Source organism: Oncorhynchus nerka, linkage group LG22 (genome assembly GCF_034236695.1).
Source record: "Oncorhynchus nerka isolate Pitt River linkage group LG22, Oner_Uvic_2.0, whole genome shotgun sequence".
NCBI lineage: Eukaryota > Metazoa > Chordata > Actinopteri > Salmoniformes > Salmonidae > Oncorhynchus > Oncorhynchus nerka.
The window spans coordinates 26,704,476-26,730,245 of record NC_088417.1 but is presented as its reverse complement, the minus strand read 5'-3'; the positions used below and the strand labels follow the sequence as shown (position 1 = coordinate 26,730,245).

Genomic DNA, 25,770 nt, shown 5'->3' with positions numbered 1-25,770 from the left:
GATAGATGTTTTTTCAGCTTATTCATTCAAAATTAACAGCTGCCTTCCAATGTGAAGAGTATATTGTTCGTTGTTTTCCCCCCAGATGCGGTTCTTCATGGAGATTATGTGGCCAGTGGTTCTGTTCATTGGACTCGTGTGGTTGAGGACAGCTAACCCTTTATACCGTCAACATGAGTGTAAGAACATGATCTTCTGACAATCTAAACACTGGCGTTACCAACATTATCAGCAGTTTATGCACAGACAATACAACCCTACAAACCAGCAAATGGTCAGCTCTGATGAACAAAATATTTTCAATATATTTAGAAATCTTTTCTAGTCAAATAGTGAAGCAAAATAATCAATTTTGTGACTAGAGTTATACCAATCTATACGGGATGATCAGAGCTGTGTCAACTCTTCCGGCCTTTGCTATTGACCAGTGCCGTCTGTCCTGTTCTGTCCACTGTTGTACAGGTCACTTTCCCAACAAGGCCATGCCCTCGACTGGCATCCTTCCATGGATCCAAGGAATCTTCTGCAATGCCAACAACCCATGCTTCCAGTACACCACCAGGGGAGAGGGCCCCGGGCTCGTCTCCAACTACAACGATTCCATGTGAGCAGAGGAGCAGGGCTGTGATAGCTGGTCCCAGATCTGTTGGTGCTGTCAAGCCAACTCCTATGGTCATTGTCTAGGGCTGTTTGTGATGATGGGCCAGCCAGATAGGAGAGGGTTGAGCAGCAGTACTGCCTGCTTATGTACCATTTGATGGCAGATGAAAGGAGGGTGTTACATGTTATAATACAGTATGTTCTCACTGAAGACATTTCATCGGCACTTGGCAAGGCTCTGCACTCACGCCAATGAGGTTCAGGGTTCTTATGTATGTGTGAATGGGTTGCTTGAATGAATGTGTGTACCTATCTGTGTGTGTATCTGTTTGTCTGTGTTGGTGTTTATGTGTGTGTGTGTGCGTGTGTGTGTGTGACCCATCCTCTGCTCTGCTCCTCATGCAGACTGGCTCGGTTCTACTTGGACGCCCAGGAGCTTCTTCTGAGTGACCCAGAGTTCCTGCAGCTGGGTCGGCTCTGGAGGGAACTGTTCACCATGAGCACCTTCATGGACACCCTGCGGACCAGCCCAGAACAGGTCTCAGGTCAGAGGAACTCCCATCAACTTAAAAGCTATGGTTCATAAGTACAGATCCAGGACAGGCCTGGGTTCAAATACATTTGGTTGTTATTTCAATACTAGACACATTTTTCTAAACTGGAAATAAAAACACTCACACAGCAATGTGCAGTCCTCACCAAATAATGTGTATTTTCTTTGTACTATGACTATGAGAGTCATTGATCATGTTTTACACAATCATCTGGTCCGAAAGCACTCAGGGGCAATTGTATCCCATCTTCGCCAAACCAAACAAATGAACCCAACACATCCCATCTCTCCCATTCCTCTCCTCCTGCTCTGCAACATGTGTAGACTGGAGGTGGGTTACATCACTTAGCTAGGCTTTTAGAAAGCCATTTCCCCGTAGTGGGAACTAGGATCCTAAGCAGCAGCACTGTTTATTTTGTCAGAAAGCAATTCAAGTGTTTCCCTTCCCAACAGAGCACATAAACATGGTTATATCTGGAAGCCAATGCTAACATTCCCATACTAATGATCGCTTATACATTCTCAATCTGATCTGACAACTACAAATGCTATTCCGCTGGGATAATAGCCCCTTATGATGGATCGACTAACTACACTCTTAGAAAAAAAGGTGCTATCTTAAGAACCTTAAAGGGTTCTTTGGCTGTCCCCATAGGAGAACCCTTTGAAGAACACTTTTTGGTTGCAAATAGAACAATTTTGGGTTCCATATAGAACTCTTTCTACAGATGATTCTACATGGAACCCAGAAGGGTTCTACCTGGAACCAGAAAGGGTTATCCTATGGGAACAGCCAAATAATCCTTTTGGACCCCTTTTTTCTAAGAGTTCAACACTTATCTCTTCATTCCACAGTGAGATGGACACTTTTGTCTTCCTATACTTCTGAGACCATGTCTGGATATATCACTCTTATTCAATTGGTCTCTGTGTCTCCTCAAAGTTTCAAAGGATAATCTGGCAGTCTTCAATGTAAAGAAATACCACTTCCATTTTCACTGAGGACCTGTCAAGTTCCACATCACTATCTTCCCGTTGATTATCATCTCAGGGGTACTTCCTTCTCCTCTTATCTGAGGTCTTAACTATTCTTCTCTCTTCCTTTTCCTTTTCCTCTTCCCATTCCTTTCGCTCCCCCTCCCTCTCTCTCTCTCTCTCTCTCTCTCTCTCTCCAGGCCGAGGGCTGAAGGTAGAGGACATTCTGAAGGATGATGAGACCCTGACGTCCTTTCTCCTAAGGGATGTTCCTCTGTCAGAGTTTGTGGTCAATGAGCTGGTCAATGCCAAGATCAGGCCTGAGCAGGTCAGACTACGCCTTAGTTGGCCTACTGTGTGTGTGTGTTTTGTCCCCACTTAGACAGCTGTAACACTCCATCACCCTGAGTATCCCATCTAATTATTAGCTAAGGATTTATCCAGCCAGCACATTTTCCTGGGGGATAGCCGTGCTGGCTGAATAATCCAACAGTGCTGGCTGAATCACAACCCTGAGAAAGGCAGTGTGCTTCTATGAAAGCTCAGGACAGGATCTCCATTTGAAAGCTGTGGTCAAGAGGGCTATTGGGATACTGATGTCATTACACTGGGTTGTGCTGTGGGCTTTGTCTGGTGGCCTGTGGCTCCTGCATACCTTCTCTTCCCCCCAGTGAGCGACAACACCAGCCCTGGATCAAAGGGCTATGCAGTGGGGGGTGAATCATCACTAGGTCTTTGTTCACACAGAAAACACATACACAAAGAAAGGAATACAGAACCTAAAATTAAATGGGACTGGCTAAAGGCTGTGTGTGTGTGTGTGTGTGCGCGTGTGTGTCCACATGCGTGCATGTATATAGGCTTACTACTTCCTGAAAAAGAGGCCTTCTCTTCACTGAGGAGTTTTGCTCAATGTTACAAACCCCCTCCCTCTGTGACCCTTGACATCTGCCCCTCAGTTTGTGTTTGGCGTCCCTGACCTCCACCTGAAGGACATTGCCTGCAGTCAGACCCTGCTGGAGCAGTTCATCATCTTCCCCAGCCGCAGGGGGCTGTACAGGGTGCACAGCAGCATTTGTGCCCTCACACCACAGAGACTACAGACCATAGAGGACAGGCTCTACGCCAACGTGGACTTCTTTAAACTCTTCCGTCAGGTCTGTCAATCTCAATGTGTCCCATCCTGCCTCTAGTCTGACCTGTCTGCTATGCATCACATACCTATGTATATATACCTATGTGTATATATATATGCCTTGCAAACCAAGGTCCTGGACTCTACCCTGGATTTTGAATGAACAATTTCCATATTGTCCAAATATGGAAAAACGCACTATGGCTGCGTTTACACAGGCAGCCCAATTCTGATCTTTTTTTCCACTAATTGGTATTTTGACCAATCACATCAGATCTTTTTCAGAGCTAATCTGATTGTTCAAAAGACCAATTAGCGAGGGAAAATATCAGAATTGGGCTGCTTGTTAAAACGCAGCCTATGTATGCCTTCATCGTATAGCCACATGAAGTCCTCAATCTGTATTATCATACAGTAGTATTCACTTTTGAATGGACCCTTGTGGTCTGTGGCACTGAATATCTGTCACATTTGGGGCGCTGCCATCTTGTTTATTTACTTACCAACAAAGATTGGCCGGCGTGGGTCACTGGGGACTACTATTGGCTGTTCCAACCCTCTGCCAAACACCCACAGCATGAGCTGATGGACATACGTTGGAGAGAGTTGGCGCCAGTTAGGGTGAGTTGAGGAGAGTTGGCACCAGTTGGGGGTGGTTGAGGAGAGTTGGCACCAGTTGGGGGGAGTTGAGGAGAGTTGGCACCAGTTGGGGGGAGTTGAGGAGAGTTGGCACCAGTTGGGGGGAGTTGAGGAGAGTTGGCACCAGTTGGGGGGAGTTGAGGAGAGTTGGCACCAGTTGGGGGAGTTGAGGAGAGTTGGCACCAGTTGGGGGGAGTTGAGGAGAGTTGGCACCAGTTGGGGGGAGTTGAGGAGAGTTGGCACCAGTTGGGGGGAGTTGAGGAGAGATGGCACCAGTTGGGGGGAGTTGGCGTGAGTCATGATGGAATTGCATGGCTTAAAACAATGTGTATGTTGTAAGTCATCAGTACACATTTCCTTTAACGTTGTACTGCCTAGATACAAAACATTGAATTTCCAAAGGTGAAAAATCACTACTGACAAAATTAAACAGGAAAACAACAATCCACTACTGTGTAATGAAACTGAAGTATAATTCATAGTGGAGCTGCAGTAACATTAAAGTATCTGTACATATATGGTTACAGTACTTCACCTAATATATACATACTGTACCTGCCATCTACTTTCCCTCTGCATGGTTGAGATAGATTGAGGCAACATACAGTGAGTTGAATGGCCACCGACTGCTCAAGTACCAGTTTTAGGAGAGTATATCAGGTTTTGGGACTTGACCTCTTTCAATAATGAGATTATAGATGCCATGCCTCCCTTCCAGACTAAACCTAAGGGAGCTTTTGTATAATCACCCGTGTTTATGGTCCCATGGTCACGTCCACACACACTGTTGGCCCCAATAGGGCTGTGTGTGTGTGTGTGTGTGTGTGTGTGTGTGTGTGTGTGTGTGTGTGTGTCACTTCTTTGAAACAAGCCCATTAGATCTCACGAGATAGTGAGGAATGTCAGAGAGGAAGGACGTCTTATTTTGGAGTTGTGCGTCGCTGCCGTGCGCGATTTCCTGACCTCTAGCCCATTGTGTTGTGAGCTAGTTAGAAGTTTCCCCAGCTGAAATAGTCCCTGGAAGAAACAGTTACTGGAGATACTGTAGTTTAGGATACAGAAGATGACAATGCACTGTTCAGCAGATTTGGTGCATTCTCTGTTCCTATGTGGGCATAAGGGAATGACGAGTGGATTAGAGGCAATCCGTAATTTCGATTAAGACATTAATGAGCATACAGTATTCAATGATTAGATTTCTCTAAAACAGGTTATAGGCTACATGTGCACCACCGTGCTTCTACATCTGCATTGCTTGCTGTATGGGGTTTTAGGCTGATGTAAAAGGGCTTTATAAATACATTTTATTGATTGACCAAGTCAGAACAATAGGCTACGTTATGAGGGAGGACAGGGACCAAATTATTAGGGTGAGGCACATGGGCTACTAACAGCTTACCATACAACAAACACTTAGTATTACTTTCTTAGGTACAGTATACACATCTCCCTGGCATATTACATCATTTATGCAGCAGCATAGAATACATTGTGCTGTGCTCACTTGATCAGGAAGGTGGTCCGGCGGTCCTTCTTGTGGCTTCTAGAAAGAGGCCTGAAATCCTGACTTGGAATTCCGAGTTGGATGACCGTTCAAAATAATGTTTTCTATTTTCCCAGTCAGAGCTAGTTTTATCCAAGCTCCCAGTTGTCTTGAACTCACTGAAGTCTGAGATTTCCCAGTTCCGAGTTTCCAGTTGTCTTTAATGAGTCAGAAGTCATGCTGCGTTGACAGCATGGCCAATGTATTCAAACTTTTTTCGTGATATCCAATTGGTAGTTACAATCTTGTCTCGTCGCTGCAACTCCCCTACGGACTCGACGAAGGTCGAGAGCCAAGCCGCACTGCTTCTTGACACACTGCTCGCTTAACCCGGAAGCCAGACGCACCAATGTGTCGGAGGAAACACTGTCGAACTGACGACTGAAGACAACTTGCAGGTGCCCGGCCCGCCACAAGGAGTTGCTAGAGCACGATGAGACAAGGACATCCCGGCCCGCCACAAGGAGTTGCTAGAGCAAGATGGGACAAGGACATCCCGGCCCGCCACAAGGAGTTGCTAGAGCACGATGAGACAAGAACATCCCGGCCCGCCACAAGGAGTTGCTAGAGCACGATGGGACAAGGACATCCCGGCCCGCCACAAGGAGTTGCTAGAGCACGATGAGACAAGGACATCCCGGCCCGCCACAAGGAGTTGCTAGAGCACGATGGGACAAGAACAGCCCGGCCCGCCACAAGGAGTTGCTAGAGCACGATGAGACAAGGACATCCCGGCCCGCCACAAGGAGTTGCTAGAGCACGATGAGACAAGGACATCCCGGCCCGCCACAAGGAGTTGCTAGAGCACGATGGGACAAGGACATCCCGGACGCCACAAGGAGTTGCTAGAGCACGATGGGACAAGAACAGCCCGGCCCGCCACAAGGAGTTGCTAGAGCACGATGAGACAAGGACATCCCGGCCCGCCACAAGGAGTTGCTAGAGCACGATGGGACAAGAACAGCCCGGCCCGCCACAAGGAGTTGCTAGAGCACGATGAGACAAGGACATCCCGGCCCGCCACAAGGAGTTGCTAGAGCACGATGAGACAAGGACATCCCGGCCCGCCACAAGGAGTTGCTAGAGCACGATGGGACAAGGACATCCCGGCCCGCCACAAGGAGTTGCTAGAGCACGATGGGACAAGGACATCCCGGCCCGCCACAAGGAGTTGCTAGAGCACGATGGGACAAGGACATCCCGGCCCGCCACAGGAGTTGCTAGAGCACGATGGGACAAGGACATCCCGGCCCGCCACAAGGAGTTGCTAGAGCACGATGGGACAAGGACATCCCGGCCCGCCACAAGGAGTTGCTAGAGCACGATGGGACAAGGACATCCCGGCCCGCCACAAGGAGTTGCTAGAGCACGATGGGACAAGGACATCCCGGCCCGCCACAAGGAGTTGCTAGAGGACGATGGGACAAGGACATCCCGGCCCGCCACAAGGAGTTGCTAGAGCACGATGGGACAAGGACATCCCGGCCCGCCACAAGGAGTTGCTAGAGCACGATGGGACAAGGACATCCCGGCCCGCCACAAGGAGTTGCTAGAGCACGATGGGACAAGGACATCCCGGCCCGCCACAAGGAGTTGCTAGAGCACGATGGGACAAGGACATCCCGGCCAGCCACAAGGAGTTGCTAGAGCATGATGGGACAAGGACATCCCGGCCTGCCAAAGCCTCTCCTAACCCGGACGACGCTGGGCTAATTGTGCACCGCATCATGGGTCTCCCGGTCACAGCCAGCTGTGACACAGCCTGAGATCGAACCCAGGGCTGCAGTGGTGCCTTAGCACTCATTGTTGATTTAGCGATTTCCAACTTTTTGTGTAATGTTTTTGTCCAATGGCTGATAAATTGTATCTATAATTTCTCTTCATATGACAAGGATTAAAATGGATTTGCCAGTAGACTGCTGACTTGATGCATAAGCATGACTGCTTGTCTAGCTTGCTACAGTAACTAAGATTTTGAAAGTATGATGTTGACATGATCCAATCCAATCAAAGCTATGGTAGATATAACGTGATTTGACGTCATTTTATCTGTGGCCAATGACCTTGAGCCTTTTTGAATGGGCACTTCTAATGTAAGTCTATGGCAGCACCCAAGGGGCTTGAATTTTCCAGCTCTACGCGTAGATTTTGCAGTGTCCCCATGAGTGACATAACACTGAGCCAATCACGGTGCAACTAGAGAACACTGCCAAGTCCATACGCTCCGTATTTTCCTCTGGCTGCCCCACTACCACAGAAAGCACTGAGCTCGGCTGAAACACCTGCATTTTGGAGCTGCCTTAATCAAGAAAGTAAAAAAGAGACCATGTTTGTATCCTGCTTTATGAACTCAATGATTTATTTATTTAACATTGTTTGCAAACTGATATGTGACTCGTATTAATGCCAAAATAACATGCCAAACAGGTACCAAAAAAATTATAAAATAATATTGTATTTTTTTCTGCTAAACAGGTAGGGCTCAAAACAAGCATCATCCATCTGCCCTGATTGACGCATCGCCACTGTTGGTAAGGACGTGACAGTCATTTTGACAGCTCTTTTCCTCCTTCCAGCTTCCCCGGGTGTTGGATAACCACTCCAGCGGTGTTGACCTACACTTCTGGGCCAGAATACTCTCTGCCACCTACGAAAAGCTGCGAGAGGTAGGCAAACACACGCGCGCGCACACACAATTCTCTCCACCGCCTCTAAAACTACCAGAGGTCAACCCTACTACCGTTAGAACCATCATCCATCCCAAAGTTCACCCACCACTATATTTCTATCCCTCAGGAAACCACTGCTTCCTCCCTGCTCGGGTCTTTACGCAAACACAGACGGCAGGGATATCATGAGTGCGTATGAGGAAGGCTAAATCCAGCCCTAATAACCCTTTAGTCTCAACATGAAGCCGCATTCACAGGCTGTGTCCCAAGTGACACCCTAACCCTTACTTTTGACCAGAGTCCTATGGGCAATAGTCAAAAGCAATAATAATAATAATTACATTTGTAGAGCGCATTTACAGACGTGAATCACAAAGCTTTTTACAGATTAGGGTGCCATTTGGGATGCAGAAACAGATAAATCAACAGGCAATCTGTCCGGACAGCTGTAAGTGAGGGTTATAGCACAGGTGAGGGCCTCAGACAAATGTCAAAGGTTGACGGGTCAGGTGGATGACCCCAGGGGAAGTGGTGATTGCAGGGAGAGGGAGGCGGGGGGAGGGCGCAAGAAGACATTCTGCAGAGGTAACATCCTGTTGGTGGGGCCGTCTGGATTCTTGTCTGCCGCCCGGTGACAAAAGACGTGACGCCAGTCGGTCATTTTCAAAGTTCCATTTTTGTCTGGTTCCATAAACCGAACACTGTAGCTGTACAGTAGATAGGCCAGCCAGCTGAGTGGAAACTCTGCCTCAGATATCCCACTGCTCTGTTGGCTAGAACAGAAACTCTCCTTTTCTCTATTTCTGTTCAGTCTAGAAGTGGTGTTAGTTACAGTGTGTGTCTTCCAATGTAGAAGAAACCACCAAAAATATCTTCAAAGGAGTGGAATTCAATCAATCAATCTTCTCTGACATTTTCTTTGTGGTATTTATGTAAACATTGTGGTGCTGTCCCATTACTGTGGTTTCTATGTAAACACTGTGGTGCTGTCCCATTACTGTGGTTTCTATGTAAACACTGTGGTGCTGTCCCATTACTGTGGTTTCTATGTAAACACCGTGGTGCTGTCCCATTACTGTGATTTCTATGTAAACACTGTGGTGCTGTCCCATTACTGTGGTTTCTATGTAAACACTGTGGTGCTGTCCCATTACTGTGGTTTCTATGTAAACATTGTGGTGCTGTCCCATTACTGTGGTTTCTATGTAAACACTGTGGTGCTGTCCCATTACTGTGGTTTCTATGTAAACATTGTGGTGCTGTCCCATTACTGTGGTTTCTATGTAAACACTGTGGTGCTGTCCCATTACTGTGGTTTCTATGTAAACACTGTGGTGCTGTCCCATTACTGTGGTTTCTATGTAAACATTGTGGTGCTGTCCCATTACTGTGGTTTCTATGTAAACACTGTGGTGCTGTCCCATTACTGTGGTTTCTATGTAAACACTGTGGTGCTGTCCCATTACTGTGGTTTCTATGTGAACACTGTGGTGCTGTCCCATTACTGTGGTTTCTATGTAAACACTGTGGTGCTGTCCCATTACTGTGGTTTCTATGTAAACACCGTGGTGCTGTCCCATTACTGTGGTTTCTATGTAAACACCGTGGTGCTGTCCCATTACTGTGGTTTCTATGTGAACACCGTGGTGCTGTCCCATTACTGTGGTTTCTATGTGAACATTGTAGTGCTGTCCCATTACTGTGGTTTCTATGTGAACATTGTGGTGCTGTCCCATTACTGTGGTTTCTTTGTAAACATTGTGGTGCTGTCCCATTACTGTGGTTTCTATGTAAACACTGTGGTGCTGTCCCATTACTGTGGTTTCTATGTAAACACTGTGGTGCTGTCCCATTACTGTGGTTTCTATGTAAACATTGTGGTGCTGTCCCATTACTGTGGTTTCTATGTAAACACTGTGGTGCTGTCCCATTACTGTGGCTGTTTGTTAAGAGTGGTTGTGAGGAGCACTGTAGTACACACTCTCAACACCTCCCCTGGTTCTAATGGGCCCTCAGGGACCTACACTGGACAATCCCTTCTCCCCCCTACAACCCACCCCTCCTCCCTTTGGAATCTTTTTAGTTTGTTGTGATTCATTTAGAGGGAAAACTTTGTTGACAGATAACCTAAAGAACCTAATATGGCTGTACATATCCTTCTATTTGGTCACATTATATAACCCTGTCATACATGATTCAGAGTCATAATTTACATACAGTTTCTAAATAACAACACCCTCCCCTACCTCACCCCCCAGTTGTCAGAGAGGAACAGCTCCAAAGCGCTGGTGGAGGTGATGTCCCCCCTGCTCCAGTCCCAGGTGGGCTCTCCCCCATCTTTCAGACAGCTGATGGGGGCTGTGTCCAGCCTGGTGTGTGGCTACATGGAGGGGGGCTTCTCTCGGGTGGCCTCCTTCAACTGGTATGAGGACAACAACTACAAGGCCTTCATGGGGATCAACGATAGCACCCGGGGAGGACAGGGACAGTACACCTACGACCATACCGCCAGTGAGTACTAATACAGTAATGAGCCACTAATATAGTAGCCAGTTTCATTTTAATGAAGAGACAGATAGAGGCAGGGTCAGTACACCTACAGTCACACCGCCAGTGGGTCAGCATTCAGTCACTGGGTCAGCATTCAGCCCCTCTCCTCTGCCGACTACGCCAAATATAGCAGCTGATTGGGAGCAGGAAAGGCATTGCATTTTCCGTATAAATTCAGTCGAAATTCAGTGGTATTATGGGACAGGTCGTTTTATCTAGTCTGCTTTACTTGTCTCTTGAGATAAAAAAAAAAGAGTATTGCTTGACCTGAGAGTCTTTACCGTTCTCTTCTGTCTTATCCCAAAGTCTGTTCTGATCTGATGCAGGATTTGGAGTTTAACCCTATCACGGGGTTATAGGTTCTCCCAATCCTCTCTAAGTTTCTTCAAAAGTTCTGTACTGTCTTATTCCCCAGCTCCGTTCTGTAATGATCTGATGAAGGAGCTAGAGTCCAATCCCATCACCAGGATCATGTGGAGCTCTGTCAAGCCCATGATGATGGGGAAGATCCTCTACGCACCCGACTCCCCAGCCGTCAGAAAGATCATCAGAAACGTAGGGGAGCTACATACAGCGAATGCATGTGGTGGACTAGGGATGATTCACACTATATTATAGCGGAGTCTGCTGGATTTAGTCAGTTCATCATTTTAGACTTGGGAAACCAGGTGAGTTAATCGGGAGACAGAAGTGTTAGAAACATGAACATCCATTGCAGATTGTTCAATAGATGGTGACAGACTTGTTAAACAGTCGTCTTCGTTTCTGAACACACGGCAGTATTTAGGAATTTGGGAATCAGGGCTTGGCGCTCTGTAGAGCGTTGCTGTATAGACATGTCTGTAAGAAGCCTGTAGGGCCTAGGAGTCACGGCTGGGTGTATCACAATAGGAGCACACATCTGTATCGTCTACTACACATAGTAACCGTGACACACTCCGTTGCCTTGTATTCTCCTCCTCTTGTTATGTAAGCAGAGCCTGACACTGTGAGCGTCACACTCACACGCACGCACGCACACACACATTGACACACAGACACACACACACCAGCTTCCTCTCCCCCGACCTTTAGTGCCCTCTTTGTCTTCCATTTCCCTCAGATCTGGATGTTAATTGCATGGAAGGGAACTACGGGTTAAGCCATCAGTCTGCTGCACATACCAAAACATGGCCTACACTCTCCCTCATTTCTCCATCCCTTCCTCCTCCAGACCTGATGACCCCCTCCTTGAACTGACCCCTTTTGAGTAGTGTAACTTGGTGGTGGGGGGGGGGGGTGGAACAAAACCTTTTATTTCGCCTCATTTGAACATTCTGTCGTAAGTGCCTATTATGTGCCCCCCAAAAAAACCAGTGTTGACTGTAACAGGTTTGACGACTAAACCAGCCATGCAGCCCCTTGTGACAGGGGGAATGGAAGTGTGTTGTGTGCAACAGGGAGGGGAATTGAGTGCAAGCTTCACAACAACAACAAAAAAACATTTCTAACCTAACCCTCTATGGGTAACAGGGTTGATGTTTTATGCTCGACCCGCTCAGTTTTCCACCACAAAACACCAGACAATGGCCAAAAAGAGTAGAACCAGCTCACCTGAATGTCTCATTAAAAAATATATATTTTAAAAAGAATAGGTTGACCTTAAAATGAGGGACAGGTTGTTTTTTTCCCTCACACTTTTTATAGTGGAGATCAAGCCCTGCCTGGGCTGATGAGACAGTGGATTGCCCAGTCAGATGGAACAGAGTAAATAGGCATTTTAACGTCATAGATTTAGCCTGTGGTAACTTATGGAATAGACACCGGCTGGAATGATCTTTTGAATCAGCATTCAGGATTTGACCCACCCGTTGTATAACACATAATAGATATGGGAGTTGATCAAAATTGGGTTTGTTTTCAAATTCTTTGTGGATCTGTGTAATCTGAGGGAAATATGTGTCATTAATATGGTCATGCTTTTGGCAAGAGGTTAGGAAGTGCAGCTCAGTTTCCACCTCATGTTGTGGGCAGTGGGCACATAGCCTGTATTCTCTTGAGAGCCAGGTCTGCCTACAGCGGCCTTTCTCAATAGCAGGGCTCTTCTCACTGAGTCTGTACATAGTATCCTGCCACTGTGTACTCTCTGTTTAGGGCCACGTAGCATTTAAGTTTGCTCAGTTTTTTTTGTTAATTCTTTCCAATGTGTCAAGTAATTATCTTTTTCTTTTCTCATGATTTGGTTGGGTCTAATTGTGTTGCTGTCCTGGGGCTCTGTGGGGTCTGTTTGTGTTTGTGAACAGAGCCCAAGGTTCATCTCTCTGTAGGTGATTGCTTTGTTATGGAAGGTTTGGGAATTGCTTCCTTTTTAAAAAAATTATTTATCCTTTATTTAACTAGGCAAGTCAGTTAAAAACACATTTTTATTTACAATGACAGCCTAGGAACAGTGGGTTAACTGCCTTGTTCAGGGGCAGAACGACAGATTTTTACCTTGTCAGCTCGGGGATTCAATCTAGCAACCTTTTGGTTACTGGCCCAACGCTCTAACCACTAAGCTGCCGCCCCTTTTAGGTGGTTGTAGAATTTTAACGGCTCTTTTCTGGATTTGGATCATTACCGGGTATCGACCTAATTCTGCTCTGCATGCCTTATTTGGTGTTTTACGTGGTACACTGAGGATATTTTTGCAGAATTCTGCATCCAGTCTCAATTTGGTGTTTGATCCTTGAGGCTTCTCTTTGTGGGATCCTGTGGGAACAGGGTGAATCAGTAGCCAAGCTGAATGCGTTCGGCCAATTGTCACCAACCTCATTGTCCCTCATTGTCCCTTTGTCAGCAGAGATCTGAGACACAAGAGGAAGGTGTTTAATTGGGTGTTGCTTTTCCACCCTTTTCCATGCTTTTATCACACGCATTCATGTAAATGCACCAGTCAGCCTCCCTTGGTATGTGTGTACCACAGAACGCTGTAGGACAGGCTATACACATTGTAGAGTATGCTAAATCATAATCGATATCTTTGGTTATTTTCACAGGCAATATAATGTGTGATTGGTATGCAACTAGAAATGAGAAACAGTGTGTGTGTATTCTCGTGCATGCGTAGTGTGTGTGAGTGTGTGTGTCTATGTGTGTCTGTGTGGGTGTTCATACGTGCATATATGCATGCTGCCTGAGCGTACGTGAGTATGTGTGTGTGCTGATGTGTGTGTGTGTGTGTGTGTGTGTGTGTGTGTGTGTCCTCTAGGCCAACACCACATTTGAGGAGCTGGAGAGGCTGAGGACCATGGGTCGGGCCTGGGAGGAGGTGGGCCCTCAGGTCTGGGCCTTCTTCCAGGACAGCGTTCAGATGAACATGATCAGGGTAAGGAAGGCTACAGTCCCATACACTCTATAAACACACTCTATAAACACACTCTATAAACACCAACATGGTACATTCAAACTAACTGAGTCTACAGTCCCATACACTCTATAAACACCAACATGGTACATTCAAACTAACTGAGTCTACAGTCCCATACACTCTATAAACACCAACATGGTACATTCAAACTAACTGAGTCTACAGTCCCATACACTCTATAAACACACTCTATAAACACCAACATGGTCAATTCAAACTAACTATCATTGTTATCTCAAAATAATCCATTGACCCAGTTTTGGTGTGAAATGGCATAACTTTAACGTCCCTCCACTCCTGCTATGGTTTTGTCAGAGTTCGGCCTCTGTAAGATGTTTAAATAATGTCAGCTGTGGCAAACTAAGTTGTATATCTTTACAAATTAGCCCTGTATAAACTATGATATATGTCTGTTTAGTCCTAAATCATTTCCTCCCCCATACCTTTCTCATGAGGGTTCTAGTCTCATGCTGTCCCAAGGCAGAGAGAGCTGGCGTTCCTGTGTAACTTCATGTTGTTATTCCACTCAATAGCTCTTATCTCCCCTATCTTCTCTGTCTCTCTCTCTCTTTCTCTCTCTCTCTCTTTCTCTCTCTCTCTCTCTCGCTCTCGCTCTCTCTTTCTCTCTCTCTCTCTCTCTCTCTCTCTCTCATGGGAAACATAGTCTTAAATTGCCAAAACAAGTGAATTGAACAATGTGAACGAACAAAAAACAACGTAACATCAACAACAAACATTGCACTCAAATATTTATTCTGGGATCGCACTGTATTATGCCTAATAGATATGGGAGTTTATCAATGTTTAATTTGTTTCCAAATTCTTTGTGGGTCTGTGTGATCTGTGTAAAATATGTGTCTAATAAGGTCTTACCGTTGGCAGGAGGAAGTGCAGCTCAGTTTCCACCTCATTTTGTGGGCAGTGGGCTGACTATGGCGGCTCTTTCAATAGCAATTTTGGGTCTGTCACAGTGGTCAGGTATTATGTTACGATGTATTCTCTGTTTAGGGCCAGATTTCTGGTTTTAGAATTTAACAGCTATTTTCTGGATTTTTATCATTAGCAGGTGTAGTCCTAATTCTGCTCTTTATGCATTGTTTGGGGTTTTCCGTTGTACATGAAAGATATTTTTTGCAGAATTCTGCATGCAGAGTCTAAACTGGGTATCTGTCGCTATGTGTACATTTTTGGTTGATGAGTGGACCCCAGACTGCACAACCATGGGTTCTATAACTGATTGAAATAAAAAATCGGGATATTGAGTTTTATGTTCCTTTTCATGGCATAGAAAGCCCTTCTTGCCTTGTCTCGTACATCGTTCACAGCCTTGTGGAAGTTACCTGTGGTGTTGATGTTTAGGCCAAAGTAGGTATAATTATTTGTGTGCTCTAGAGCAAACGGTGTCTAGATAGAATTTGTGTTTGTTGTCCTGTTTTTTGGAACACCATTATTCCCCCCCCCCCCCCCCCCCCTCCTTGATTGGGGACAGAAACAGCAGATCAAATCAAAAATCTAATCAAACTTTATTTGTCACATGTGCCGAATACAACAAGTGTAGACCTTACCGTGAAATGCTTACTTAACCAACAGTGCAGTTCAAGAAGAGTTAAGAAAATATTTACCAAATAAACTAAAGTAAAAAATTATAAGAAGTAACACAGTGTCGTGTCTTTGGCTATGCCGGATTAAGTGATATGACATCCTATTCTATAAAATCATTTCTCCGTAATTAATATTACCTGATTGAGCTAATCATGTAAATGTAATTAACTATAGAGTCGGGCACCACAAAATAATATTTATAGAGCTGTTATCTTCCGAATAAACTCTTAAAGACCTAGTAATATTTTATATCAATAGCAGTCAATATTAATCGTCATCTTAATTCAGTCTCATCTGAAAGTTGTAAATTCTTGGTTATCTGCACGAACCCTGGCTAACAAGTTGAACCAGCAATATAAAATTGGGTTTAATTATTTATTTACTAAATACCTAACTAATCACACAGAATTACACATACACATAATTAAATCATAACTTGATTACAAATTACGTCATAAAGGAAAACGTCCCTAGCGGGCGGAACAGATATGACAGCTTGTTACACAAAAGAAAAGGGGCTGGGTTTGAGTGAAAGAGCGGGAAGACTGAGGAACAAAGGGCAAAGCTGTGCTATCGTAAATACAGTATCTTATGCATTCTAAATTACCGCCCATTTGGAAAAGGAAAATGCAATAAAAATTTACTCTGAGCTGTGCTTCGGTAGGTTGGTGGTAGATGGAAGGCGGTGTTGCCCAACCGAGTTCTTTGAAGAATGTCTCTGGTTGTCAATTGAATACGTTGTAGTAACGTCGTTATGTGATAGATGGGACACTCTGTTTGTTCCTTCCTAACCCTCGTTTGCAGCGGCTGTTGCTAACTCAACGGCTAGGAGGTATCACTTCCGTAGTGAATAAGAGTTCAAAGTTCATACCATTCGCAACCAAAGCTCACGCTGATGTTGGCTTCGTTCTGTAGTTATTATCTGAACCATTCTGACTTCGGACCATCGTCCTCACGTCCTCGGAACAGCAGGTTTTATTGTCGTCAAGGGCTACTATAGGAAGGGAGAGGAGGGTGTGTTTGAAAAGTTTTATAGCCCATGTCCCTTCACAGGGGCAGGCCACTGATTGAGCAGAGCCCTATCTTATGAAAACCCAAATCTCACATTTTAGAAGCTAAAATCACATTTCATCCCATCACGAATAATTTCATATTCAAACATTTAAATTTAACAACAATTCCATGTGAATCCGATAACTGATGTGCAGACTTTCCACTGTAGAGTTTGTCATCTTATCATTGATGAGAATGTCTCAGATGACAACCGAACTGACATCATATTCATTAAGTACCACCGCATATGTTCAATTGGTCGGATTACCAGAATATAGTTAATATCCCCCTACCTTCTGATGTTCCCAGAATCTCTATGTTAACCAAGGGTTTTGCAAATGTAACATCAGTAGGGTAGAGAGAGGAAAAAGGGGGGAAGAGGTATTTATGACTGTCATAAACCTACCCCCCAGGCCAACATCATGACAACAGTAAATAACAATAAAGAGGCTATATACAGGGGATACCGGAACAGAGTCAGTGTGCTGGGTTGCAGGTTAGTTGAGGTCATTTGTACATGTAGGTAGGGGTGAAGTGACTATGCATAAATAATAAACAGCGAGTAGCAGCAGTGTACAAAACAAATGGGGAGGGGGTCAATGTAAATGGATCATCTGCAAACAGTAGACATTTGACTTCAGTCTAGTAGGGTGAGGCCGGGTACTGCAGACTGTTCTAGTGGCCTCGCCAATTCATTGATATAGTGCCCTCGGAAAGTATTCAGACCCCTTGACTTGTTCCACATTAATTAAGGTGTGCAGGGGGTGTATATGTGGTTTGTTGTACAATATTTTGATAAGAAGCCATTATGACATTTTCTCATGACATTGTTTCACTGGGGAAATGTTGGAGTCTGCTGTTGATGATACTGCAGTGGATTTTTCAGAGGTTACTGTTGACGCAGATTCCACGGTAATTATTTGTCATTAAATTTGTCTACACTTTTGTGGACTGGAGTGATCAGACCTTGGTTCCAAATTTTGGGGAAGATCAGTGGTGTAAAGTACTTAAGTAAAAATACTTGAAAGTATTACTTAAGTAGTTTTTCGGGGGTATCTGTACTTTACTTTGCTATTTATATTTTTTACAACTTTTACTTTTATTTCACTACATTCCTAAAGAATGTACATTTTAAATACTTACAGGAAAATGGTCTAATTCACACACTTATCAAGATAACATCCTTGGTCATCCTTACTGCCTCTGATCTGGCAGACTCACTAAACACATGCTTTGTTTGTAAACGATGTCAGTGTTGGAGTGTACCCCTGGCAATCCATAAAAAATAAAATAAAATGGTGCCGTCTGGTTTGCCTATTGTAAGGAATTTTTAATGATTTATACTTGTACATTTACTTATTTTAGCAATTACATTTACTATTGATACTTAAGTAAATTTAAAACCAAATACTTTTAGACTTTTACTCAAGTATAATTTTTACTGGGTGACTAACTTTTACTTGAGTGATTTTCTATGAAGTTATCTATACTTTTTCTCAAGTATGACAATTGGGTAGTTTGTCCACTAGTACTACTTAAGTACTACTTTAAAGTGTTTTTTACTTATGTACTTTATACCACTGGGAAGATGGCCAGAGCTGATGATAATGTTCAAGAGTTTGTGGTCTGTATATTTTATCATTTTGTTTAGTATTCCATCAACACCACAGGCCTTCTTGGTTTGGGGGGGTTTGCATTTTGTCCTGTAGCTCATCCAATGTTATTGTAGAGTCCAGTGGGTTCTGGTAGTCTTTAATAGTTGATTCTAAGATTTGTAAATGATCATGTATATGTTTTTGCTCATGGATCTTTGTTATACGAAAAAAGGTTGGAGAAGTGGTTTATCCATACATCTCCATTTTGGATGGATAGCTCTTCGTGTTGTTGTTTGTTTAGTGTGTTCCAATTTTCCCAGATGGGATTTGATTCTATGGATTCTTCAAATACATTGCTGTTTCTACTTTTTTCTTAGTGTATTTCTGTAGAGTCAGGTTTTCTGGGTCTCTGTGTTTTTGGTTGGATAGGTTTCTCAATTTCTTTCTTAAGTTTTTAACATTCTTCATCAAACCAGGTTTTCTGCTAGAATTTGATATGTTAGCTGATAGGTCAAATATTATATTCAGGTGTCCTACTGCTAGGTTTACACCGTCACTATTACAGGGAAACATTTTGTCCTGGAAGTTGTCTAGGATGGATTGAATTTGTTGTTGACCAATATTTTTGGGGTAGGTTTCTACACTACCCTTCTTCCAGCTATAGCGTTTCTATAGCATGCAGTTTGTTCAGCTTTGATGCCTCATGGTTGAGTATTGCTCTGTTCAAGTAGATTGTGATTTTGCTGGGGTCTGACAGGGGTGGTAATTGGCTGATGGTGGATGTTCTGAGAGACTCTGAACAGTAGTCTACAGTACTACTGCCAAGGAATGAGCTGTAGGTGTACCTACCGTAGGAGTCCCCTCGAAGCCTACAATTTGACTATGTACAGACCCAGCGTGCGACAGAGCTGCAAGAGTTGTGACCTGTTTTTGTTGGTTGTTTTGTGGTAGTTGTGTCTAGGGGGACACACCTTCAGGGACAGTGCCTTCAGAAAGTATTCATACCCCTTGACTTTTTCTACATTTTGATGTGTTAAAGCCTGAATTTAAAATGGCTTAAAGTGAGATTTTATTTCACCGGCCTACACACAATGCCCCATCATTTCAAAGTGGAATTATGTGTAAGGTCCCTCAGTCGAACAGTGAATTTCAAACACAGATTCAACCACAAAGACCAGGTAGGTTATCCAATGCCTCGCAAAGAAAGGCACCTATTGGTAAAGTAGTTGGGTACAAAAAAGCATGGTGAAGTTATTCATTACACTTTAGATGGTGTATTAATACACACAGTCAATACAAATATAGAAGCGTCCTTCTTAACTCAGCTACCAGAGAGGAAGAAAACTGCACAGGGATTTCACCATGAGGTCAATGGTGACTTTAAAACAGTTACAGAGTTTAATGGCTGTGACAGGAGAACACTGAGGGTGGATTGTAGTTACTTTACAATACTAACATAAATGACAAAGTGAAAAGAAGGAAGCCTGTACAAAATACAAAGCGTTATGTTTGGGGTAAATCCTACACATCAAATCCCTGAGTACCACATTTTCATATTTTCAAGCATGGTGGTGGCTGCATCATGTTATGGGTATGCTTTTCATCGGTAAGGATTAGGGAGTTTTTTTATGATAAAAGTAACAGAATAGAGCTAAGCACGGGCAAAACACTGTTTGTCTGCTTTCCACCAGACACTGGGAGATTAATTCACCTTTCAGCAGAATAATAATCTAAAACAAAAGGCCAAATCACACTGGAGTTACTTACCAAGACGACAGTGAATGTTGCTGAGTGGCCTAGTTACAGTTTTGACTTAAATCGGCTTGAAAATCTAAGGAAAGACTTGAAATGGCTATCTAGCAATGATCAACAACCAGCTTAACAGAGCTTGAAGAATTTTTAAATAATAATATTGTACAATCTAGGTGTGGAATGCTCTTAGAGACTTAACCAGAAAGACGCACAGCTGTAATCATTGCCAAAGATGATTCTAACATGTATTGACACAAGGGTATGAATACTTATGTGAATGAGATATTTCTGTTGAAAAAAAACATGCTTTCACTTTGTCATTATGGGGTATTGTGTGTAGATGGGGGATATTTATATATTGTATTAAATACATTTTGAATTCAGGCTATAACACAACAAAATGTGGAACAAGTCAAGGGGTATGAAGGTACAGTAGGTGCCCCCCCGTGTGCTGAAGGTGTCAGGTTCTTGTCCAGTTCTGGAGTTTAGGTCACCACAGACAAGTACTTGTCCCTGGGCCTGGAAATGTTTGAGCTCCCCTGCTAAGATGGAGAAGCTGTCTTCATTAAAGTATGGTGATTCTCTCCCACCCCCCCACAGGATACCATACGGAATCCCACGGTGAGGGACTACATTGACAGGAGTCTACAAGACACAGAGTTCTCCTCAAAACACATCCTCAACTTCCTGTACAACGGGCCAATAGAAGACAGGGACTATGACATGGCCAACTTTGATTGGAGGAATGTCTTCAACTTCACAGACCAAGTCATCCGTATGATGAACCAGTATGGAGAGGTGAGCTGGTCAGGACTGGGACAGGACTAGAGTGGGCTGGGCTGGGCTGCAAGCTATTCACAATGGTGGGGATTGACGACCACAAGACTATATTTTCAGAAACATAACCCTTGGTGTTTTGATTCATGGGTTTGATACTTTTTTTAATAGCTTTTCACCAGAATCTGCATTGTCTTTCTCAATACAAAATGCCAAACGTCCAAATCGCAGGTTTTCTCCACAAGAAAATATTGAGCACAGTTCTCAGACCTGTCGCTTGTTGCTTTCTATAAACATGAATCAGTTCCAGACAACAACACCCACTCAATACAAACTCTATGTGATATAAGCATACGATCGCTGTATGGCCTTTCAATGGCCTTCTAATTTGCCCCTTACTAAAGACATGTAAATCTGCTCAGGAGGGGGAGAGGGAGAACAACAAGCAAAGCTGTCAGTCTCTTTTGTACCCTACTAATCTAGTGGAGGGTAGAAAACCCACCCGGGCCTTTCTCCCTTCACTGTCTCTCCGAGGACACTCCATCTGAGTAGGCCAAACTGTGTAACTCACCCCTCGGCCCCTCAAAGCACTTTGGGAACAGTTCAACTCGCCCCTCGCCCCCTCGATACTAATCAGCGTAAGCAGGTAAGGCCTCTTGCCCCAGGGGTGGCAGAATGGGGTAAAATGGCACCCTGGTCCTCACTGTGTGGATCGCATGGCCCCTCTGTCTTTATCTTCTGTGAGGCTTACAGCACTTCAGTGTGACAGAGTAGACCGGCCCGATTTAGCCCAATTCGCTACAGCTGTCAGTCTTACCACCCTCTTTCAGCTCCGCCACAATGAACGCAGTCTACGGAATCCGATGGGCTTGTGTACAGCACAGCAATGGCATAGTCTGATTGAAGAGTGTAGCAACAGTTTTGTCATTGGAGGCAATTAGGGAGGGGTGATGCAAACTAATGAGTGTGTGTGTATGGTTTGTTATGCAGTCTTAATGAGTGTGTGTGTGCGCGTCTATGTGTGCATGTTTGTGCGTGTTTGCGTGCATTCCTCTGCATGTGTGTGTCTTGGTGGTTCTGTTTGTCTCAGTTCTTCCCCCAGGGCCCATGCAGGACCTCCATGGTGGTAATAGGTAGTGTTTTGTTAAATGGCTCAATCAGATGAGGAGCAGCTGCAATAGGAGGCCTGGTGGTGAGGTGTCAGAGTAGATGAGAGTGGATCTGAACTCGGGCCCCCTAGCCAACACTGGCCTTAGTGCCCCCCCCCCCCCTAGCCCCCTGGATGGGAACCCATGTCCAAGTCCACAGTCCACAAACACTGGTGGCCCCAATTAGGACCTGATGGGGTGGTGTGTGTGTGTGTGGGTGTGTTATTCTTCCTCATATAGAAACCAAAATGTCCCACAAATGTTATGGTTCCCCCTTCCAAATTCAAGTTTATGTTAATACTGTACCTACATGGCAGTCAAGGTACGGTGCCTTCGGAAAGTATTCAGACCCCTTCACTTTTGACACATTTTTGTTATTTTACAGCCTTATTCTAAAATTGATTAAATTGTTTTTTCCCTCATCAATCTACACACAATACCCCATAACGACGAAGCAAAAACCGTTTTTTTTTCTCGCAAAAATAAAAAAATAAAAACTGAAATATTAAATTTACATAAGTATTCAGACCCTTTACTCAGTACTTTGTTGAAGCACCTTTGACAGTGATTACAGCCTCGAGTCTCATTGGGTATGAAGCTACATGCTTGGCACACCCATATTTGGGGAGCTTCTCCCATTCTTCTCTGCAGATCCTCTCAAGCTCTGTCAGGTTGGATGGGGAGCGTTGCTGCACAGCTATTTTCAGGTCTCTCCAGAGATGTTAGATCGGGTTCAAGAACGGGCTCTGGCTGGGCCACTCAAGGACATTCAGAGACTTGTTCAGAAGCCACTCCTGCGTTGTCTTGGCTGTGTGCTTAGGGTGGTTGTCCTGTTGGAAGGTGAACCTTTGTCCCAGTCTAAGGTCCTGAACGCTCTGGAGCAGGTTTTCATCAAGGATCTCTCTGTACTGCCCCGTTCATCTTTCGCTCGATCCTGACTAATCTCCCAGTCCCTGCCGCTGAAAAACATCCCCACAACATGATGCTGCCACCACTAATCTTCACCGTAGGGATGGTTCCAGGTTTCCTCCAGACGTAACTCTTGGCATTCAGGCCAAAGAGTTCAATCTTGGTTTCATCAGACCAGAGAGTCTTGTTTGTTTTGTGTGTTTTGACAAACTACAAGTGTGCTGTCATGTGCCTGAAGTGGCTTCAGTCTGGCCACTCTACCATAAAGGCCTGATTGGTGGAGTGCTGTAGAGATGTTTGTCGTTCTGGAAGGTTCTCCCATCGCCACAGAGAAACTCTGGAGCTCTGTCAGACTGACCATCGGGTTCTTGGTCTCTCCCTGACCAAGGCCCCTCTCCCTCGATTGCTCAGTTTGGCCGGGCGGCCAGCTCTAGGAAGAGTCTTGGTGGTTCCAAACTTCTTTCATTTAAGAATGATGGAGGTCACTGTGTTCTTGGGTACCTTCAATGCTGCAGAATTGTTTTGGTTGCTTTCCCCAGATCTGTGCCTCGATACAATGCAGTCTCGAAGCTCTACGGACAATTCCTTCGACCTCATTGCTTGGTTTTTGCTCTGACATGCACTGTCAACTGTGGGACCTTATATAGACAGGTATGTCTTTCCAAATCATGTCCAATCAATTGAATTTACCACAGGTGGACTCCAATCAAGTTGTAGAAACATCTCAAGAATGATCAATGGAAACATGATGTACCTGAGCTATATTTTGAGTGTCATAGCAAAGGGTCTGAATACTTGCGTAAATAAGGTATTTCTGTATTCTTTTTTAAATACCTTTGCAAAAATTGTACAAACCTGTTTTCACTTTGTCATTATGGGGTATTGTGTGTAGATTGAAGATAAATATTATTTTTTAAATCAATTTTAGAATAAGGCTGTAACGTAACAAAATGTGGAAAAATTGAATGGGTCTGAATACTTTCCAAATGCACTGTACATAATCGTTGAGTTTCTTTCCACAGTGTCTGATCCTGAATAAATTCTCTGGGCTGAACGATGAGGAGCAGATGACCCACAGAGCTCTGAGTCTGATGGGGGAGAGTAAGTTCTGGGCTGGCCTGGTCTTCATGGACACCTACCCCTGGACCACCAAGGTTCCACCCCACGTCCGGTTCAAGATCCGCATGGACATCGACTCAGTGGAGCGCACCAATAAGATCAAGGACAGGTAAGTGTATATAACTCCCTAATGAATGAGTGGATTTGACCTTACCTTACGTACTCATCAGGGTTACTTTCAAGATCCTGATGCTTGTATGAACTGTTTTGCAACATAAGCAACTCTTACTTGAAATGGGATTAATGGGATTTTCAGGTATGGTGCCCAGTGTGGAATTTGTCTTTGTTAGGTAACTTAGTGACAAACATATTCATTTAAAAACAAATCCATTTCCAAATGCTTAAATGCAGATCAAGCCCTCAGATATACCCCTCTCTTCCTTATGTCTCTCCCTCTGGCCACAGATACTGGGACCCTGGTCCCAGGGCCGACCCCGTGGATGATCTCCGTTACGTGTGGGGGGGGTTTGCCTATCTGCAGGACATGATAGAGCATGGCATCATCAGGACCCAGACAGGCAAGGACTGGCCCCTCGGTGTCTACCTACAACAGATGCCGTACCCATGCTACGTGGACGACCTGTGAGTGACACACCTTAAGACACAAATGCCAACCCAAGGCCTGCCTGTCAATGTTAAATGTTATTGTTGCATTTAGAAATGGCATTTTTTGATGGTCATTTCTCATCGATTACCCCCATCATTTTTATATCCTCTCTATCTTCCCCCCTTTCCTATTTTTCGTCTTCTCTCTCTCTTTTCCACCTTTCCTCTTTCTTTTCTCGTACCACCTCTCCTCCTCTAGCTTCATGCTGACATTGAACCGTTGCTTCCCCATCTTCATGGTGCTGGCATGGGTCTACTCAGTGTCTATGACCGTGAAGAGCATCGTCTTGGAGAAGGAGCTCAGGCTCAAAGAGACCCTGAAGACCATGGGGGTCACCAATGGGGTTCTGTGGGTCACATGGTTCATAGACAGCTTCCTCATGATGGCTGCCAGCACTTCCCTGCTCACTGTGATCATTATGGTCAGTCCTAATTGGCTTCAAGTTGTAAATAACCAAAATGGCTAGTTGGTCAATGTTAATTTATGTCATAGATCAGAGCCTCTCAGAAGGCTGCTGTTTTGAATGTACTGTTGTGACCTCTAGTGGAAGATTTGGAAAATAAGCTAGAACTTTTTACTTTTGTCCCCCAAATTTTGTAACAATCAATTATATGTGAATTCAATGTGTAACTTCTCCTTTGTGCATGACGCAAATAGGGACTCAATTCAAACCAATGAAATTCTTTATTCTGTCTTCCAGGGCGGTAAGGTGTTGAACTACAGCAACCCTCTGATCCTGTTCCTGTTTCTGCTAACCTTCACCACGGCCACCATCATGCAGTGTTTCCTACTCAGTGTCTTCTTTAACAAGGCCAACCTGGCTGCAGCCTGCAGCGGTATCATCTACTTCACCCTCTACCTGCCCCACATCCTCTGCTTTGCATGGCAGGACCGCATCACCAAGGATGACAAGATCATGGCGGTGTGTAACCTCCGTATTAGTCCCCCCTGGGACACATGTACCTATCTTCATTCTCTACTCTTCTAGCTGTGTTTCAATATCCACACTAGCATATCACTTAGCATGAAGAAATGTATTGGCATTCGTTCTAAGTGATACAGTATGTTAGCATGGACATTGGTACATACTGTGGCTTCTGACTCCTGACCCCAGACATGTTTTTGCTGTCTTACACCTTTAAAAAGACTAACATTT

General features: G+C 44.5%; 1 protein-coding gene across 2 annotated transcripts in view; it reads left to right on the top strand.

Annotated features, from left to right (window-relative positions):
• abca4b (ATP-binding cassette, sub-family A (ABC1), member 4b) overlaps positions 1-25,770 on the top strand; it is a 53,042-nt gene that overhangs the window by 2,758 nt on the left and 24,514 nt on the right. For both annotated transcript variants that reach the window (XM_029649638.2, XM_029649637.2), the window contains exons 3-16: positions 86-179; positions 463-604; positions 1,006-1,145; positions 2,329-2,456; positions 3,088-3,285; positions 8,022-8,111; positions 10,373-10,625; positions 11,080-11,219; positions 13,894-14,010; positions 20,655-20,852; positions 23,911-24,116; positions 24,413-24,589; positions 24,813-25,035; positions 25,315-25,536. In XM_029649638.2, coding sequence (XP_029505498.1) covers positions 86-179; positions 463-604; positions 1,006-1,145; positions 2,329-2,456; positions 3,088-3,285; positions 8,022-8,111; positions 10,373-10,625; positions 11,080-11,219; positions 13,894-14,010; positions 20,655-20,852; positions 23,911-24,116; positions 24,413-24,589; positions 24,813-25,035; positions 25,315-25,536 — 2,328 coding nt within the window. The remainder of the gene's footprint in view (positions 1-85; positions 180-462; positions 605-1,005; positions 1,146-2,328; positions 2,457-3,087; positions 3,286-8,021; positions 8,112-10,372; positions 10,626-11,079; positions 11,220-13,893; positions 14,011-20,654; positions 20,853-23,910; positions 24,117-24,412; positions 24,590-24,812; positions 25,036-25,314; positions 25,537-25,770) is intronic.